The 20,110-nt window shown below is 36.5% G+C and overlaps 1 protein-coding gene across 1 annotated transcript; it reads left to right on the top strand.

The window, feature by feature from the left end:
- The first annotated feature begins 15,314 nt into the window (after window positions 1-15,314).
- On the top strand, window positions 15,315-19,309 carry LOC146141612 (protein mono-ADP-ribosyltransferase PARP15-like). The gene is made up of 9 exons (XM_083390207.1): window positions 15,315-15,461; window positions 16,359-16,467; window positions 16,951-17,051; window positions 17,207-17,324; window positions 17,380-17,622; window positions 17,985-18,161; window positions 18,397-18,524; window positions 18,636-18,816; window positions 19,041-19,309. The coding sequence occupies exons 1-9, from the start codon at window positions 15,315-15,317 to the stop codon at window positions 19,307-19,309; spliced, it is 1,473 nt and encodes a 490-aa protein (XP_083246333.1).
- Window positions 19,310-20,110: the final 801 nt, after the last annotated feature.

Raw genomic sequence — 20,110 nt, 5'->3', positions numbered from 1 at the left:
CTGTCAAACTTTTTGATTATTTTGCTTAACTTAATGTAGACATTAATTAGCACTGATAAAAGTTTTTTATCGGTAAATTTAAAGTTGACTCAGGTTAACTAAAAAAAGCAAAAGACAAAACCCTTTTTAAATTGTTTTGCAAACTTTGCATTAAAATGTAAAAAGTACTTATCGTAAAGAATTGCAATGCCAGAAAGGTCGAGTAGATCGACATCTTCTTAATCAAGACGTTTCAATACGAACTTGTTTCATCTTCAGTTAATGTCAAATTACAAGTTCGTCTCGAAACGTCTTAATCAAGCTGATGTCGATCTACTAGACCTTTTTGGCTTTGAAGTTCATTATCAAGCTACCTTACGTGCATAGTGACCCAACTTATCGTAAAATCATAATAAAATGTAATATTGTCGGTGATATTGCGAAAATACTCAAGCAAGATTGCTTAAGGCTTTTAAAACTGTTTGTAAATCAATTTGACAAAATTCCAATGCATAAGAACGCTGCGGGACTAAATTTGACCTAAACGAACTGCTAAAGGTTCTAAAATTTACAACTACACAAAATAATAGCAAAAACACTGCCTTTACAAGTTTCTGCGTTTGACCTGAACGGCGGCTATATCTGCTGGAATTACTTTAAAGTCGCTGAAAAACGACGAATTGCGGAATAAGGCGTTGATATTGTTCGCTGTACACGTTTCTGACTGGAAATTTGCCCCCAGGCCTATTGAGCACGTCTCGTGTGACGTCATAATTAAATGCTGTTCAACCGGTTGTCGACGCAACAGTCGTGTTTTATTGAGTATCAACAAGCTACGTTTATTAAGGAATTTTAGGTAATTAACTGATTAGGAAATTTGCCGAGAATCCCAAGTTTAACTGTACGTAAATTTGGTAACAATACAAGGACGTCAAATACAGAATATTGTCGTTTGTCGTCGTGGTAAATACTATTTAGAGTTTTTCAAAGTGATCAAAGTCAGTCATTTTATAAGATAATAGGCGAGTATTTTTGCCTAAAACTGCATAATTCAGTCTCTTAATTGGAACGAAATTTAATTTTAAAACCAGTTTTCGTCTCTTCAATTTGAAGTCATTGTCGTCATTTAGTTGGAAGGGTGAGGAGATTTGTTTATAACAAAACTTGTTTTAACAAAATTATAGTTTGCCAGGGATGTATAGAGAATGCTATTCTCAAGGAGTCAAACGGAGCCCACAATAGAACTTCATGGACCGGTTTTGGGCTAATTTTTTCCGTACCTTAACCGAACCCGAACTGTTTGTTGCGAGACTTCAAGGAGCCGAACCGGAACTGAACCGAATATTTTGAAATTACGTCAACCCTAACCAAACCCTAACATGGTAAAAAAAGCCGTTTACTCCTGAATGGCGTCACAATTTTTTATTTCTGGTAGTCAATTCATGCTATGTTTAAAATTGGCGCCATTTGCAAAATTTTACCAAAAAATGTTTGTATTTTAATAAATTATAAAGCACAGGTTAATTTTGATTCGCTAACCGATCATCATGTAGGTTAATATTTAAACAAATGAAAGTGGTGTAGGCTATTGTGGTTAGTCGCAGGCCTATATATCCGGTAATTGGCAACAACGCGAAAAATATTAAAAAAGACATGCTTAATTACAATCTTTTGGTGAAGTGATAAAATCACACTGTAAAATGTTGTGAATCGCTTTGAGTGTGACATAACAAATCGCATCGAGTGTGACGTAACACTTCCATTGTGACGTAACACGAATAGATCGTCAAATAAATGGCAGCATTACAACAGTTCACATGTACTGGATTTTGGTTTATACGATGGAGTCGAACCGGAACCGAACCGGATCTTTATGAACCGGTTTTGGGCCAATCTTTTGCGAATTGTAACAGAACCTAAACCGTTTTTTGTAAGATTTATAGGAGCTGGACCGGAACTCAACCAAATATTTTTGACAGAAACTAAAAATTTATGAACTGCTTTTGAAATAGCAATGGTCGAACCGGAGCTGCACCGAAACTTTGAAAATGCTCCGAACCGAAGCCAGAACTGAACCGATCCGTGAACCCGAACCAAACCCGAACCGAAAAAGTCAAACTGTTTGACAACCTGGTTATTTTAGGCCCGTTTTGCTAGCAAAGTTAGCTGACTACGAATACAGGCTACAAGGCGATCCTGCTGTCATATGTTTGGAAACTGCTGTCATATGTTTGGACAAAAAACAAGACCCAAGTAAGTCAAAACACCATTTTGGGTAACCGGTCTATATTCATTGCCCTGGCCTAAATGTTTCTCTTTATTCATCCGTAATGACGTCAATTTGACCCGACACGAATCTTGATATAAAGCGGTTACGCCCTTTACGCCAGAAGGCATTTTTAACAACTGCGTGCGTTACAAGTTAGGGAAAGTACCCCACTGGTGCTGGCATAATGCGGAAAATACTTTGATCAAATATTAAGTTCAAGGCAGGATAAGTGATATGAGGAACGGCCGCCGTACAAAAGCTCAGTACACCATGTTGGAACGATACCGGGAACCTTTCGTTACGTTTCAACTTTAACCTGGGGGGCAAAGTCCAAGGGTTAACAGAAAGTTAAGGGTAAACAGGCGGTAAAAGGCAGATAATGCTTAATGCAGCTATAAAAATAATTTTATGTATATTTTAGGCATCGACCAAAGGATAACAAATATAATAATACTCGACCCTTGACCAAGGATAACAATTATAATAATACTCGACCCACCACAACCCAAACGCTAACTCGCAACCTAACCCAAATAAATCGCTGCAGTCAGCATTGCGCCACACCTTATCCTGACTATCATTTGGTCAAAGTTTTTTCCACATAATGCTGTTATTTGTCGTTTTGTGTGCTTGTAGCCGGGCTGCGTAGTTGGAGGTGAGACTCGGAACTCAACGGAGTCGGTTTGTCTTTCGGTACTCGGAGTAATGACTACTTAAGAATCCCGAATTCTGACACCGACGTGGGAATGCCACTGTAAAATGTAAAGGTGAAATAGCATATGAAGATGAAGTAAATGACACCACATTTTTTCGGCCGAAGTCTGATTCAGGTTGTTTTTGTCCCATTCCACAGCCCTGGTAAACAGTTTTGTGTTGGAGCTCTTATACCGCGTTGGTTTAATTAAAAAAAATGCGATTTTATCTCTAAACATATTTTTTTTTGTATAATTGCGCAAACCAAAAAATGAATATTCTTAGTTAGGTTCGTAAGCTACTTACAAACCTATCTTTGTTCAGCTAGTTTTATTAGAAGTATACGTGCCGTGCAGAAATGTGCAATGGAAATCAATATATTTAAGATTAGGTCGACAAAAGCCTTCGCCCCTTATAGATGTCAGCGGACTGCCAAGGGACACAAGGCGTGTTTATGATTCCTAAATGGGTCTATATTGGATAGGTATTTTTTCAAAAGGCTTTGTCTTTTTTAAAATAACAAAAATAAAAAACAAATGGTCCTCCTAGAACACTGAAAAATGCACAAATGTCCTCTTTTTTGCGAATTTTATCAATGTTTTGTTTTGAAAAATTTGGCAAATATCAAAACTTTCGGATGTCAGTCTGCCAAAAGTGTTTTGAATCATTTTTTTCCGTTCGCATGCGTTGATTCATCCATAAAGAGGTAATGAATTCTTTGAAAGTAAAACTGTCTTGCATTGTACTATCGTCCTCTTTTTAGTCAATTAAAATGTGGATTGATGGCTACATATTGGAGAGTTAAACATTTTCGCGCAAAAATTGACACTGAACATGCTACAAACTCGAGTACAACAGAACGTAAGAACCGCTTTAAATTGATTGGAGAGCCGCGTGCAAATCACGAGCCGCAGTTTAGCCATTCCCTGTAGTAGAGAAATATGTTGAATGTTTTTGTAGGTTTAGTTTTTAAAGTGGCTAATTGATCACCCTTTTCCGCTGGCACCAGAACGTGATTATTATATGGGCCGAAAATTTATTTTCGGGACATATCTTGTTTTTCCTCGTATAAGAAAATTTATTTTCGGAGCTTTATAGAAAAAAGTAGACATCGTAGGACTTTAAAATTTTCAGACATGGCATAGAATGGTATGTAGGTGCGTATAAGAAGTTTAGGAGTCTGCACCCCTAGGCACCTCTAATTGGGGGAGAAAGAATCAATAGTGTGACGTCATCGTTTCAGACCTTTACAGCTGTCTACTTAATCTAGCGGCAAAAAACCTTTAATGCAGAATGCGTTCATATCACTTGCTCTATTTAGCGGGTGAAGCGACGGCATCCTGCTGCGCTTTATAGTCCCGCGCATGCAACGTTTTTCTGCGAAGGGACTGTCTTAGTAACAGTGGACGCGTGCGACTTGCCTTTTAGAAAGAGGCTTCTCTTAATAAAAAATATGTTGAATGCATTTTCAGCGACGACGTTACAAAGCTACGTCACAACATAACGTCATGCAAAAATAAATCTTAAGAACACTGCATTTATTTGGTTTAAATTGGCAAAATTTTTGATTAAATAGGTGGCGTATTAGGCACATAAAAGAGTTCCAACGAACCAAAGTGAAAGTAATAATATAAGAAACTAAACCTGGTAAGTATCCTTATTTATAACGGCGCACTAACACAAATTTTATTTTGAAATAAAATAATATAAACTAGACGGGGGTGCGGTTGTTGTATATTTTGTCAGGGGATATATTTTCAGGGCTTAGTGTTTATTTTCAATTTTTACTTTATTTTAATTTTATTTTTTTTTAATTTTTTTTTTAATGTTTTGTATTGTGTACTTTATATTATATATTTTGTTTTTTATTTTCCTTAACTTGTTTCTGCAAGCAAAAACAGATATGGGCCGAAAACTTCCCCACTTAAAATATGCCTTTGATGCGAAAGGGGTTCAAATATGGCGTAGAATTTGGGGAATGATCGAAACATATATTTGATAAATAGAATTTACTTAGATTATGCATATGGCTATTTTATTAAATTTTGACCAGCTTACGTGTTTGAAAATCAAATATTATCATTCTCTTAAAGACTAAAAATGGTTTAACGCCTATGGTTTGCTATACTTTTGCAAACTTTCACTAGGTAATTTTTTACCATAGCTTGGTCCGAGCAATCACTGTTAAAACAGGCTTTAAATCTGTCGTTTCAAACAATATGAAAAACACTATTACGTGCCTAATACGCAAACTATTAAATCGAAAGTTTTGCTAGATAAGTTTAGGCCTGATGTTGGTATGCTGGTTGGAGCAAGATGCACAACAGGTGCTAACAGAGAGGCGTAGACTGCCTTAAGATTTCGCATTTAAACTTGCGGCGGTAAATACACCCTATTGACACTTAATTATTAGGCGAAGCTTATCGCGAAGTAATTGGTCGCCCCAAAAAATGCTGACGCCGCATTTAAAGCAAGCATTATAAATGTGTCGCCGATATTCTGCCTTGAACATCCCTACTCGAAATGCTTCCCTCCGTTAATTGTACGGTGGGTGAAACTTTATTCACGGCCTTACCTCTTTGTGTATTACCGCGACAATACGATGAAATACGATTTGGAGAATATTGGAAACATCGTATTTGGAGAATATTTGCTATTTGCACCTGTTCTGTATGTTACTCCAATCCAACATATCTACACACAATTATAAGTTGTGTATATTAATATAATAACTTATGGCTTTGAAGCGAAGGGGGTTCAAATATGGCGTAGATTTTGGCAAATGATCGAAACATACATTTGATCAATAAAAATTTACGTAGATAATGCTTACGGACATGTTATTACATTTTGGTCAGCTAGCATGTTTAAAAAGTCAATATTTTCATTCTCTCTAAATGATTTAACGTCTATGGTTTGCTATACTTTTTCCAACTTTTACTGTGTAAATTTTTACCATGCCTTGGTCTGAGCAATCACTGTTGAAACAGAGTTTAAATCTGTAGTTTTGAGCAATATGCAAACACGTTTATGTGCCACGTTTTATATTGAAAGTTTTGCCAATTTAAATCCAATAAACGCAAGATTTATTTATTTATGACGCCATGTTATGACGTAGCTTTGTAACGTCGTCGTTAAGAATGCGTTAAACTTAAGCTTTTTGTTGTTGCGGCCCTTGTATAATTATATTTGCTTAGACCTGGTGTTGATATGTTTGAATGGTGCAACAATTACAACATGTGCTAACAGAGATGTGTACACTGCCTGTAGGATTCCCATTTCAATTTGCGGTGGTAAAATATTTTGTGTTGTAAGAGCAATAGGTTTTTTTACTTAGAGAGGCTTCTTTATGAAAGGCAAGTCGCATGTGCATAGTTTCGCTAGGCAAGCCACTTCCAACACAAATGTTGCACGCGCGGGACAATAGGGCGCAGCAGGGATGCCAGCAGCCGCCTCGTCGCGACGCGAGCTGGACAAAGCAAGCGAATATGAACGAATTCTGTATGAAAGTTTTTCTGCTGCTAGATGGCTGTCGTTAGCTACAAAGTGCTAAAACGCAATATTTCAGGTTTTTACCCCCCAAGCAAAGGCCCCTGGGAGTGCAGCCTCATAAACTTTTACAAAGCACCTACATACCACTCTACGCCATGTCTGAAAATTTGAAGGTTCTACGATGTCTACTTTTTCTATAAAGCTTCGGACAAAACTCGGTCTGAAACAAACCATAGGAAACCATAGGAAACCAAAAAAGAACCAGACGGGGGTGCGGTTGTTGTTTATTTTGTCAGGGGGTATGCTTTCAAGGTTTAGTGTTATTTTTTTTTAATTTTTAATTTTTTTTTTTTTCAATTTTTTTTTTAATATTTTTGATTGACTTAATTATTTATTTTTATTTTTCAATGTTTTTATTTTTTAATGTTTTTATTTCTATTATTTATTTTTTTTATTTAGTTTTTTTTGATTTTTGTTTTAATTTTTCATTTTTTATGTTTTATTTTTATTTTCATTTTTTTTTTTATTTAATACTTTTTATTTTTTAATATTTTGTATTGTGTATTTTATATTATATATTTTGTTTTTCATTTTCCTTAACTTGTTTCTGCAAGCAAAAACAGATATGGGCCGAAAAATTCCCCACTTAAGCCTTTGATGCGAAAGGGATTCAAATATGGCGTAGATTTTGGGAAATGATCGAAACATATATTTGATAAATAGAATTTACGTAGATAGTGTGTATGGCCATTTTATTACATTTTGGCCAGCTTACGTGTTTGAAAAACAAATATTATCATTCTCCCAAAGACTTAAAATGGTTTAACGCCTATGGTTTGCTATACTTTTGCAAACTTTTACTCGGTAAATTTTTACCATGGCTTGGTCCGAGCAATCACTGTTAAAACAGACTTTAAATCTGTAGTTTTAAACAATATGAAACACACTATTATGTTCTCAATACGCAAACTATTAAATCGAAAGTTTTGCTAGTTGTTTAGGCCTGATGTTGGTAGGTTGGTTGGAGCAACATGCACAACAGGTGCTAACAGAGAGGCGTAGACTGCCTTAAGATTTCGCATTTAAATTTGCAGCGGACACTTGATTATTAGGCGAAGCTTATCGCAAAGTAATTGGTCGCAGAAAAAATGCTGACGCTGCATTTAAAGCAAGCATTATAAATGTGTCGCCGATATTCTGCTTTGAACATCTCTACTCGCAATGCTTCCCTCCGTTAATTGTACGCTGGGTGAAACTTTATTCACGGCCTTACCTCTTTGTGTATTACCGCGACGATACGATGAAATACGATTTGGAGAATATTGGAAACATCGTATTTGGAGAATATTTGCTATTTGCACCTGTTCTGTATGTTACTCCAATCCAACATATCTACACACAATTATAAGTTGTGTATAATAATATAATAAATTATGGCTTTGAAGCGAAGGGGGTTCAAATATGGCGTAGATTTTGGCAAATGATCGAAACATACATTTGATCAATAAAAATTTACGTAGATAATGCTTACGGCCATGTTATTACATTTTGGTCAGCTAGCATGTTTAAAAAGTCAATATTTTCATTCTCTCTAAATGATTTAACGTCTATGGTTTGCTATACTTTTTCCAACTTTTACTGTGTAAATTTTTACCATGCCTTGGTCTGAGCAATCACTGTTGAAACAGAGTTTAAATCTGTAGTTTTGAGCAATATGCAAACACGTTTATGTGCCTAATAAGCCACGTTTTATATTGAAAGTTTTGCCAATTTAAATCCAATAAACGCAAGATTTATTTATTTATGACGCCATGTTATGACGTAGCTTTGTAACGTCGTCGTTAAGAATGCGTTAAACTTAAGCTTTTTGTTGTTGCGGCCCTTGTATAATTATATTTGCTTAGACCTGGTGTTGATATGTTTGAATGGTGCAACAATTACAACATGTGCTAACAGAGATGTGTACACTGCCTGTAGGATTCGCATTTAAATTTGCGGTGGTAAAATATTTTGTGTTGTAAGTGCAATAGGTTTTTTTACTTAGAGAGGCCTCTTTATGAAAGGCAAGTCGCATGTGCATAGTTTTACTAGGCAAGCCACTTCCAACACAAATGTTGCACGCGCGGGACAATAGGGCGCAGCAGGGATGCCAGCAGCCGCCTCGTCGCGACGCGAGCTGGACAAAGCAAGCGAATATGAACGAATTCTGTATGAAAGTTTTTCTGCTGCTAGATGGCTGTCGTTAGCTACAAAGTGCAAAAACGCAATATTTCAGGATTTTACCCCCCAAGCAAAGGCCCCTGGGAGTGCAGCCTCATAAACTTTTACAAAGCACCTACATACCACTCTACGCCATGTCTGAAAATTTGAAGGTTCTACGATGTCTACTTTTTCTATAAAGCTTCGGACAAAAGTCGGTCTGAAACAAACCATAGGAAACCATAGGAAACCATAGGAAACCAAAAAAGAACTAGACGGGGGTGCGGTTGTTGTATATTTTGTCAGGGGGTATATTGTCAGGGCTTAGTGTTTATTTTTATTTAGTTTTAATTTTTTTTTGAAATTGATTTTATTTATTTTTTTATTTTTTTTCAATTTTATTTTTCATATTCATTTTTTAATTTTTATTTTTTATTTTTTTTGTGTTTTTTATTTTTTTTTTTTTATTTTTTTTTTATTTAATATTTTTTTTATTTTACACTTTTTATTTTTTAATATTTTGTATTTTGTATTGTGTATTTTATATTATATATTTCATATTTTGTTTTTCATTTTCCTTAACTTGTTTCTGCAAGCAAAAACAGATATGGGCCGAAAACTTCCCCACTATTTGGGGAATGATGGAAACATATATTTGATAAATAGAATTTGCGTAGATAATGTACATGGCCATTTTATTACATTTTGGCCAGAGCTTACGTGTTTGAAAACCAAATATTATCATTCTCCTCAAGACTTAAAATGGTTTAACGCCTATGGTTTGCAATACTTTTGCCAACTTTTACTCGGTAAAATTTTACCATGGCTTGGTCCGAGCAATCACTGTTAAAACAGACTTTAAATCTGTAGTTTTAAACAATATGAAACACACTATTATGTGCCTAATACGCAAACTATTAAATCGAAAGTTTTGCTAGTTGTTTAGGCCTGATATTGGTATGTTGGTTGGAGCAACATGCACAACAGGTGCTAACAGAGAGGCGTACACTGCCTTAAGATTTCGCATTTAAATTTGCGGCGGTAAATACACCCTATTGACACTTGATTATTAGGCGAAGCTTATCGCAAAGTAAATGGTCGCCCCAAAAAATGCTGACGCCGCATTTAAAGCAAGCATTATAAATGAGTCGCCGATATTCTGCTTTGAACATCTCTACTCGCAATGCTTCCCTCCGTTAATTGTACGGTGGGTGAAACTTTATTCACGGCCTTACCTCTTTGTGTATTACCGCAACAATACGATGAAATACGATTTGGAGAATATTGGAAAAATCGTATTTGGAGAATATTTGCTATTTGCACCTGTATAGTATGTTACTCCAATCCAACATATCAACACACAATTTTAAGTTGTGTAGGCCTGGTGTTGATATGTTGGATTAGAGTTGCCACCAGATTTCGCATTTAAATTTGCGGCGCCTTTGATGCGAAAGGGGTTCAAATATGGCGTAGAATTTGGGGAATGATCGAAACATATATTTGATAAATAGAATTTACTTAGATAATGCATATGGCTATTTTATTAAATTTTGACCAGCTTACGTGTTTGAAAATCAAATATTATCATTCTCTTAAAGACTAAAAATGGTTTAACGCCTATGGTTTGCTATACTTTTGCAAACTTTCACTAGGTAATTTTTTACCATAGCTTGGTCCGAGCAATCACTGTTAAAACAGGCTTTAAATCTGTCGTTTCAAACAATATGAAAAACACTATTACGTGCCTAATACGCAAACTATTAAATCGAAAGTTTTGCTAGATAAGTTTAGGCCTGATGTTGGTATGCTGGTTGGAGCAAGATGCACAACAGGTGCTAACAGAGAGGCGTAGACTGCCTTAAGATTTCGCATTTAAACTTGCGGCGGTAAATACACCCTATTGACACTTAATTATTAGGCGAAGCTTATCGCGAAGTAATTGGTCGCCCCAAAAAATGCTGACGCCGCATTTAAAGCAAGCATTATAAATGTGTCGCCGATATTCTGCCTTGAACATCCCTACTCGAAATGCTTCCCTCCGTTAATTGTACGGTGGGTGAAACTTTATTCACGGCCTTTTACCTCTTTGTGTATTACCGCGACAATACGATGAAATACGATTTGGAGAATATTGGAAACATCGTATTTGGAGAATATTTGCTATTTGCACCTGTTCTGTATGTTACTCCAATCCAACATATCTACACACAATTATAAGTTGTGTATAATAATATAATAACTTATGGCTTTGAAGCGAAGGGGGTTCAAATATGGCGTAGATTTTGGCAAATGATCGAAACATACATTTGATCAATAAAAATTTACGTAGATAATGCTTACGGCCATGTTATCACATTTTGGTCAGCTAGCATGTTTAAAAAGTCAATATTTTCATTCTCTCTAAATGATTTAACGTCTATGGTTTGCTATACTTTTTCCAACTTTTACTGTGTAAATTTTTACCATGCCTTGGTCTGAGCAATCACTGTTGAAACAGAGTTTAAATCTGTAGTTTTGAGCAATATGCAAACACGTTTATGTGCCTAATAAGCCACGTTTTATATTGAAAGTTTTGCCAATTTAAATCCAATAAACGCAAGATTTATTTATTTATGACGCCATGTTATGACGTAGCTTTGTAACGTCGTCGTTAAGAATGCGTTAAACTTAAGCTTTTTGTTGTTGCGGCCCTTGTATAATTATATTTGCTTAGACCTGATGTTGATATGTTTGAATGGTGCAACAATTACAACATGTGCTAACAGAGATGTGTACACTGCCTGTAGGATTCGCATTTAAATTTGCGGTGGTAAAATATTTTGTGTTGTAAGAGCAATAGGTTTTTTTACTTAGAGAGGCCTCTTTATGAAAGGCAAGTCGCATGTGCATAGTTTTACTAGGCAAGCCACTTCCAACACAAATGTTGCACGCGCGGGACAATAGGGCGCAGCAGGGATGCCAGCAGCCGCCTCGTCGCGACGCGAGCTGGACAAAGCAAGCGAATATGAACGAATTCTGTATGAAAGTTTTTCTGCTGCTAGATGGCTGTCGTTAGCTACAAAGTGCTAAAACGCAATATTTCAGGTTTTTACCCCCCAAGCAAAGGCCCCTGGGAGTGCAGCCTCATAAACTTTTACAAAGCACCTACATACCACTCTACGCCATGTCTGAAAATTTGAAGGTTCTACGATGTCTACTTTTTCTATAAAGCTTCGGACAAAAGTCGGTCTGAAACAAACCATAGGAAACCATAGGAAACCATAGGAAACCAAAAAAGAACAAGATATGTCCCGAAAATAAATTTTCGGCCCATATAATAACGGCAAAAACAAGATATGTCCCGAAAATAAATTTTCGGCCCATATAATAACGGCAAAAACAAGATATGTCCCGAAAATAAATTTTCGGCCCATATAATACCAAGCCCTGAAAATATACCCCACGACAAATTATACAACAACCGCATCAAACCACATGAAGTCCCCCACCTCCCGATTTTCAGCAGCTCTAACGTTCATGCTGTGTTATTTAGCTAGCTAAAATATAAGTAAGCAACATTCATTTCTGCGCATTGGTGTGTTTTGCTTTATTGCGGTTATTACAGAAGTTCGCGCAAGAGACACGACTTTAAACTCTAACTAATTTGCAACCTCTGGCTTGCAGTGAAATAAACTTTGAGGTGTATAAAAGATATGGTGCCTTCAGGGGTGTCAAACCTGAGGCAGCTAAAATTTTCTCTTCCACGTTCTGTGCAAATAAAACCGCCTCAGTTTTAAGGTTCAAAATTCGAGGTGTATTGTACAATGTTTAAACTGAATCGATGCTTTATTAGGTGATGCCATGATAGAAAAGCGTCAGCGCAACACAACACGCCATTATAAAGCACAACACATTAAAATGGAAAAATATTATTCTAGGAGGCTCATGTTTTAAAACATAGCGGTATACCAAAAATATTTTGTAATACGGTTTTGTTTTCTTGTTATGTTGGTGCGGCCCAATGAAGTACTTAAGTTATCTCATGCAGCCTTCTGTAAGACGAGTTTGACAACCCTGTTAATATTAACCTGGTTCTACTGATAAGACGAGTTTTGCACAAGCACCCTTTGGGGATTCCCCGATTGCTAAATTCCCATCAAACCAGCTACGAAAGTTTCAAATCTCAACAACTCACAAAGAGCTCTTGTTGCTAGTGTGGTACGTCACTGTCGACCAACAAACGCGTTGTTTGTGTTTGGTTTGATGTTGGAAAGCGTGGTATTCCGAATAAAAGTTCTTAAGTTTTCAATATTATTAAGGCCTTTTAAGTTCTAGTTTTTTGTATTCTATGTCGTATTGACCCTCCCACTAATCTTATTTCTTGCCAGTTATCCCTAAAAAAATAACGATTTTGCACAAAAACTTTTTGGCCTCCCCAAATAAGCAGTACCGCAAATCGCGTTTCGCCGGCATGCAAAAGCAAACAACATATATTTACCTAAAGAGTACCTCGAATCAAGTTAATTATTACGAAATTAAAACTCTTCGACGAATGGTTCCCTCAGAGGAAAACGAAATTAAAGTTCATATATGTCGGGCTAACTATAGCAGTTCGTTTTTAAGAACTTTTCTGGAAACGTTTTTAAATAATTCTGGTTCAAAAAATATTTGATTGTTGAGTATTTTCTGAGCATAGACATGGAATTTGAAGAAATGAATATTGATAACACTTATTGTGTAGCAGATAAAAGTTATTTCAGGACCATAGATGGCGTATTTAAAACTATTCAACTGGTACGTTTGTTTTCCTGTTTTGGTACTTGTAATCACTTTTTTTTCATCGCGCCCTTCGTTTCGTGGTTTCCCTGTGCCTTGCGCCCCCCTCAGATATTTATTAATTGTCATACTAAAAGCAATTATCAATTTCTCGATTTGGCTACAAATCAGTAAGTCAACATTAAAGTTTAGGATCAATTCTTAATTGCAATTTTGAAGAACACGTTGTGAGGGGGGTAATGCTTTCGATGTAAATAATATGCGTATTTTAGTTGACAGAAAACATGCAAAAGTATGTACTTTGAGCTAACAAATGTCTACAAAACAGGATACTACAAAACTAAAAATTAAACGATATAAAAGGGCGGAAAGAAATACAGTTATGTTGCTATACGTAGCAAGAAACGTTTGAGCATGGACTTGAGCGATCTTTTTCCCAAGTGAATCGTTTCAAGTAACAAACAGCGATTAGCGGCAAAGCCTGTCAATATTTGTGCACAACCGCTCGTAAAGAGCCCAATACCGTAAAACTATTACAAATCCGAAGCCCTAAAAACTTGCAAATCGCCAAATCTCGGGTCGGGTACCCCAAGAATTGACTGGCGCCCCCGAATTAGATGTATACTTGTGACCAATAAATTATTGTTTTATTTTCCGCGGTAAAATCACACAGTGGCTACTTTAGAACGCAATTAGGAAAAGGTGGCGTAAACCATAATGGTACGGTGATACAGAGGGAAATCGCATTTAACAGGTTTATAGATTAGATTTATTTTGCAACTACAGTATCACACTTTACATGTTTCGTTTAAATTAAATCTATGTTTGTATATTAACATTTAAGCTAGGATCTTGCCTAATCGTTTCCATATTTGGTTCATACTTTATTACATTAAGTACGTTAATGTTTTTAAGCTAAAAAAATCAGACTAAAACATGTTTACCAATAAATGCTTCATCACGTATTTTTGTTTCATGTTTTATTATTATTTTGTTTGTTCAGGAATTATCATATGTTAAATGTTCTTCTGGCTGAGTGTCGGTGTCACAATTTTCTTTGTTGCATTTTTTATTGTTTTTTCCATTTTTTAGTTTTTTAATTTAAGTACGACCTGTGGAATATGATGCCAGTGTACTACTGTACTGTCGTTAGCATAAACAGGAACCTTAAATAAATTAAAATTTTCAGGTGCTGAGTCTTTTGGTTCTGATTCTGTGTTTGTCGAGCACATTTTGGTCGGTAGAGGGCGCCCAGCCAATGAAATTCGTCTTGGCAATATCTGTGTTCTGCTCAATTACGCTTACAATGAGCGGAATTATTTACTTCTGCCAGCTTTACTGCCATAATCTACGGTACTGGAATCAATTAGTAAGTGCATATCTAAAGTCAACCAAAATATCATAGGCGTTCCGTTTTGTTACGAGGTTTTTGAAGTTAAATGTTTATTGGATTTCATTTTGTAGACATTTCAAAATGCCTTTGTTTTGGATTTGAGGACGCAGTCATTGTTTATACAATGTAGTGTCAATATCACTGGCGTGGGGTAGCCAAAAGGGCCTTAAACTGTTTCCTTACCTGTTACGCGAAAATCTTGGTTATTATTACTAAAACTGTTATACAAAACCTAGTGAGTGAACTTGTTACATTCTGGGCAATAGTTGGAAGCATCTAATCAAAAGTTTTTACTATATTGACGTTATAACCAAATTCTACTTATAATATACTCACTAAAATTGGGTCGTATTTTATCAACTTTTTCAGCACTAATAAAATGGCTTCAATTCTATGACAGTTCCAATAGATAATTTTCCTTGGCATAAACGAAACCATAACACATTACGCCGCAGATTAGTGTTTCTAAAAGACCGATTGTAGGCCTACATTTAATCCAACAACACGATGAGTTAAAAATTCAAACCCATATTAATGGAAAATTTTCAGGAAAGATCGTATGGAATGGTTTGCAGTTTCATGATGCTTGCCAGTACGGGCTTATCTACTTACATGACGACACAATTTGCCTCCTTTGAACAACCACCGGAACACTTCAAGGCTCTATTGATTTCTTGCGCTGTAAGTAAATAGGTATGACCGATAACATCGGATCGGAGCTGATACCTGAAGCTCAGGGCTGCGAAGTCGGACTCGGGACTCGGGTAAGACGACCTAAAACTGTCGAAGATCCGATTCCGACGTGCGCAGTACTAAATTTAAAATTGATATTGTCGTCAACTGTAATTTTGTAAAGGTGAAATAGCATTTGGCAAAATATTTTCCAACCATGTATTGTGAGTGCATGAATTATATGACACTCCTATAAATGAACTTCTGAATGTTCACCGTATTTAGTTACTTAAGTCGGCGGAATACAGTCTATAGTCTGAGCCTGACTAAAAACTCGACGAAATCGCACATTCAACCGGAGTCGGAATATCGGGACTCGGGAGTTTAGAGTCGTTTATTTTTACTCAGCTTTAACAGGATAAACGCATTTTTTGTTATTGCTTCAAACTCTTTAAACGTTTTGGTAAAATAACCTCCTTCTGAGCGATTTTGGGTCAGTTTGTGTCCAAAACTAGATTTTCGCACGTTTCTTTGAACTACGTTTTTGACAAAGGAAACAGGTTTCTTTAATTTACTGAGGTCATGACGTCGCGTTTTGATGTAGTTCGGTGTGGAATTTTTTCATGACTCCAAAACTAAATGTATCAAAAATATATATGTATCCGCACGTGAAACTGAATGTTGAGTCGTAAATTATATACAATTAGTTTATTAACTAATTAAATCATATACTTGTTGCAACCGCAATTAAGTCATAAAAACTGACAAGGCACTGCAGTGGCATAGTCAATGCAAAGATGCTATTAACAGATTTGGCTCGTCGAAATCAACGAACAACGAATCCAGGCGTCTTATTAAAAAATGGACTTTACAGAGCCGGTTCGTTCCTCGTATATCTCCGTTTAGGTTTTGTCACTTGCCACGTCGTTGTCTTTCTATGCTTATCTGTGTCTGATCAGACGAAAAGGTCCGATCAGTTACCAGAGGATTCAGGCACGAAACCGCGAGCGGAGAGGTAAGCATTTTGGAAAGTTTTATGTTCCTGAATTCGAAGCTATGTTTTGTTTTTTATAGATTTTGGCTCGTATAGTTTAAAATAAAAAACTTTAAAAAAACTTTTAATTTACCAGCTGCCAGCCAAGAGGTGGGAATTTTCCAAACTTTTTCGTTCACCAACTTAAAGTTATCTAATTTTCTTTAGATTAGGCTGATTTAAATTTCCTGCAGATAAAGGCTTGTGTAGTGACTCTGCAGTCCTCTTTATAGCAGTAGCGACCACATTTGTGCCGTTTGCCTTTTCTCGTGCATGCTTTTATCATTTTTATTTCTTCTCTTCGAGAGAGACTGCCCTGCCTCTCGCCAAGGCCAGAACAGTAACGTCAGGTCTCTATTCGCTTTCCTTCTATATGAAATGAACAAGCTAACATTAAACTTAATCGGCATCACACTTTATAAGATATCCTACACTGGTAGGGTTTATAAGGCTTTTATTTACCAGCTGCGAGGAGAAGAGGGACCTCCCAAACTGTTACTGGTAGTTTACAACCAACAGCAGCAACTCCCAGAGGGCCCAGAGACGATCAAATAAACTTGGAAGCAGTAAGTAATGTAAGTAAATCAACAATCAAATGAGTTTTTATTATACAATTTATCAGTTATTAAACTTCATCAAAGCCTATCAAAACTTTCTCACGAAACCTCAGCGTACGCGGACCCTCGCTTAAAACGCACTACCCTAACACATTGTTACGCAGTTTTTCAAAAAACGTACCCAGAACCCAACGACAATCGACATCACAGTTGTTCAAGGCAGCATTCTGTCAGCCAGTTGTGATGCAATAGTCAACTCGACAGAACAATTCAGCTTGTCAGGTGGGTAGAATTTTTCAAAAAACTTTTTGAGGTTGATTAAGTTGTTAATTTACAGGTGAAGTTGGCAGGTTGCTTGTGGCCCAAGGTGGTCAAAGCATTGCCAATGATTGCGCCAACAACCCACTGTACAGCTCAACAAATCTTCGTATTACTAATGCTGGTGCTTTGTCGTACAAGTTCATCTTTCATTTAAACGTGTTCAAAGTTGTCAATCGACTTGAAAATGCGTTGTTGGAGTTGTTTAATGAAGCTAACAAACGTGGAGTTAGATCGCTTGCAATGCCTCCGGTTGGAACAGGTGAGCAGATAAATTCTAGAGAAGCAGATAAATTCCTAGGGAACAAAATTTTTAAACTGTTTTTGCGAGACTCTAACAGTAAGATAAGTTTGAGGTATTTTGGGCGCTGGTCTAGATTCCTACCACATTTTCGTCCGGGAGTTTATATTGCCAACAATATTTAGGTTAGGGTGATAGTTAGCGTTTGGGTCACTTATAACTTGGTTCTGTAAACAATATAAACTGCAACGAAAGTGCCAAGAAAATAGAGTAAACGATAGATGACAGAAGTTTGTTTCATAGGTTTACTACAAAACGCTTTTCAAAAATAAAACTTTATAATTAATAACTCTGACTTGAACAACTTATATTGCTTTACTTAGGCGGCATTGGCTTAGAAGCCCAAGAAGTCGCGAAATGCATCAGAAAAGCAATCAACAGATTTGAACAAACCAGAGCCAATGTTCTGCAAAGCATCTCGATTTATGTATTTCAACAAGCAATGGTGGCAACATTTAAACAGGAGTTCCCAGCATCGCAAAATGGTGCCTCAAATTCAGGTTGAAACTTTGTTTTCGGTATAAAATACCAAAATAGGGTGTTTCCATCTTACTTTAAAGCAATATAAATCCTCTTAGGAAAAGATTCCACACTGAATATACGAGAACATAGTTATAGATTTATATAAAAGGTAAACTGTACCCAGCATGAGCTTTTTTATTCTTATATTTTTGAAAGAAGAAAGTTTTTATGAAAAAAGATTTTCTATTTCATTTAATCTTGGGATTTTTTTAGTTATTCCAGCTAACTGGGATAGCATGGGAAGACAACTTTGGAAACGAGTAGCGCTTTCACCGAACTCACAGGAATATAAACGTGTTCTGGCACTCTTCAATAAAACTCTTCAAATAAATGTTTCTAAGGTGCGTTTGCTAAATGTTTAAGGGTTTGTTGGCAATTGTAGCCTACTACGACATGGTTGCTCTTTTGATCTATTTTAGAACAATATCGCTTATATATTTTGTGTGTGTCAGATTGAACGCATCCAAAACCCAACACTCTACAATCAATTTGAAGCCCAACAGAAAAAGGTTACTGACGTATTAGCTGGACGTAGACCAATTATAACGAGAGAATTATTCCATGGAACCAGGGCTGATAAATGTGACAGCATTTGTAATCAAGGCTTCGATAAAGGTCATTCCGGCATTAATGGTAGGTCAAATAAAAAGTTAACATCTAAAAAATATCTTACTACAAAAGCCGTGTTTTAATTTGAATTTTAGCTGCTAGGCACAACCGTATTCAATATGCTAAACTTTGTTTAAATATTTACAGTCTTCTCAAAAGAATCTCTTAATCCCACTTATTCCAAAACATATTTAATAACTCTACGTATAAAATGTGCTCGATAAAGTCTTTTATACTGTTGTTTTCAGGAACTGCATATGGCAAAGGTGTGTACTTTGCTACAACTGCCAAATACTCGAATACATATGCAGAAGGAAATCTCAAGCATATGTTTCTGGCCAACGTTATAACCGGTGAATATTGTCAGGGCAGTTCTTTTATGAAAGTAGCCCCGAACCAACCGAATGGCTCGCCTTATGATAGCGTTGTAAATTACATGACAAACCCATCTATGTTTGTTGTGTTTAAAGATGCAAGCGTTTACCCCGCTTACCTTGTTACGTATAGTACTTTCTAAGAATGCTAACGGCTTTGTTAAAACTGCAATGTCTGCCATGCAAATGGTCATACGATGCCAGTTTGCTTTATTTTTTTGTTTGTTTTAAATTCAAATCAACATTTGTATCATTGTATATGCGTTTTTATTTCGTAATTAATACGTTTTTTCGCAGCGTGCAATCTAGCCCTAGTTGAACCGGGATGTTACAGCAAATAAATAAGCCATGATCACAATATACCGATTGAGTGGCGAAACTAGCCCACGGGCCAAATATAGCCTAACGGTTAAAGGGGTCGGGTCTGGCCCGCGAGCCGTAGTTTGCCCATGCCTGCTTTGAAGAAACTTCTTTGCGATGCGTCTTTGACCTTGGATACAGAATGCGTTCATATTGTTGCTACATTCAACTCGCAAAGGAAAAAAGCGGCTGCTAGCCTCCTGCTGCGCTTTATTGTCCTGCGCGTGCAACGTTAATTATGCGAATTGGCTCGTCTTGGTAAACCAGGGCGAAAACATATTTTACCGCCGCAAACATAAATGCAAAATCTGGGGGCAGTGTACACCTCTTTGCGCATGTTACTCCAACCAAACATATCAACACCAAGACTAAACAAATTAAAATTGTACAAGGGCCGCAGCAAGCAAAATGCTGACGTTGAATGCACTTTTAGTGACGACGTTACAAAGCTACGTCTTAACATAACGTCATACAAAAAATAAATCTTTTCCATTTAAAAGGTGGCGTATTAGGCATATTGAAGAGTTTCGCATATTGCTCGAAACAACAGATTTAAAGTCTGTTTTAACAGTGATTGCTCGGGC

Source organism: Ascidiella aspersa, chromosome 5, assembly GCF_963924565.1.
Source record: "Ascidiella aspersa chromosome 5, kaAscAspe10.2, whole genome shotgun sequence".
NCBI lineage: Eukaryota > Metazoa > Chordata > Ascidiacea > Phlebobranchia > Ascidiidae > Ascidiella > Ascidiella aspersa.
The sequence above is the reverse complement of the archived record's forward strand: the minus strand, read 5'-3'. Positions and strand labels throughout refer to the sequence as shown.

Coding starts and splice junctions, on each gene's coding strand:
- LOC146141612 (XM_083390207.1), top strand. CDS start 15,315: ATGGAAAATTTTCAGGAAAGATCGTATGGAATGGTTTGCAGTTTCATG. Junction 17,052..17,206: donor ATCAAATAAACTTGGAAGCA/GTAAGTAATGTA, acceptor ATTGTTACGCAG/TTTTTCAAAAAACGTACCCA. Junction 17,325..17,379: donor AGAACAATTCAGCTTGTCAG/GTGGGTAGAATT, acceptor GTTAATTTACAG/GTGAAGTTGGCAGGTTGCTT.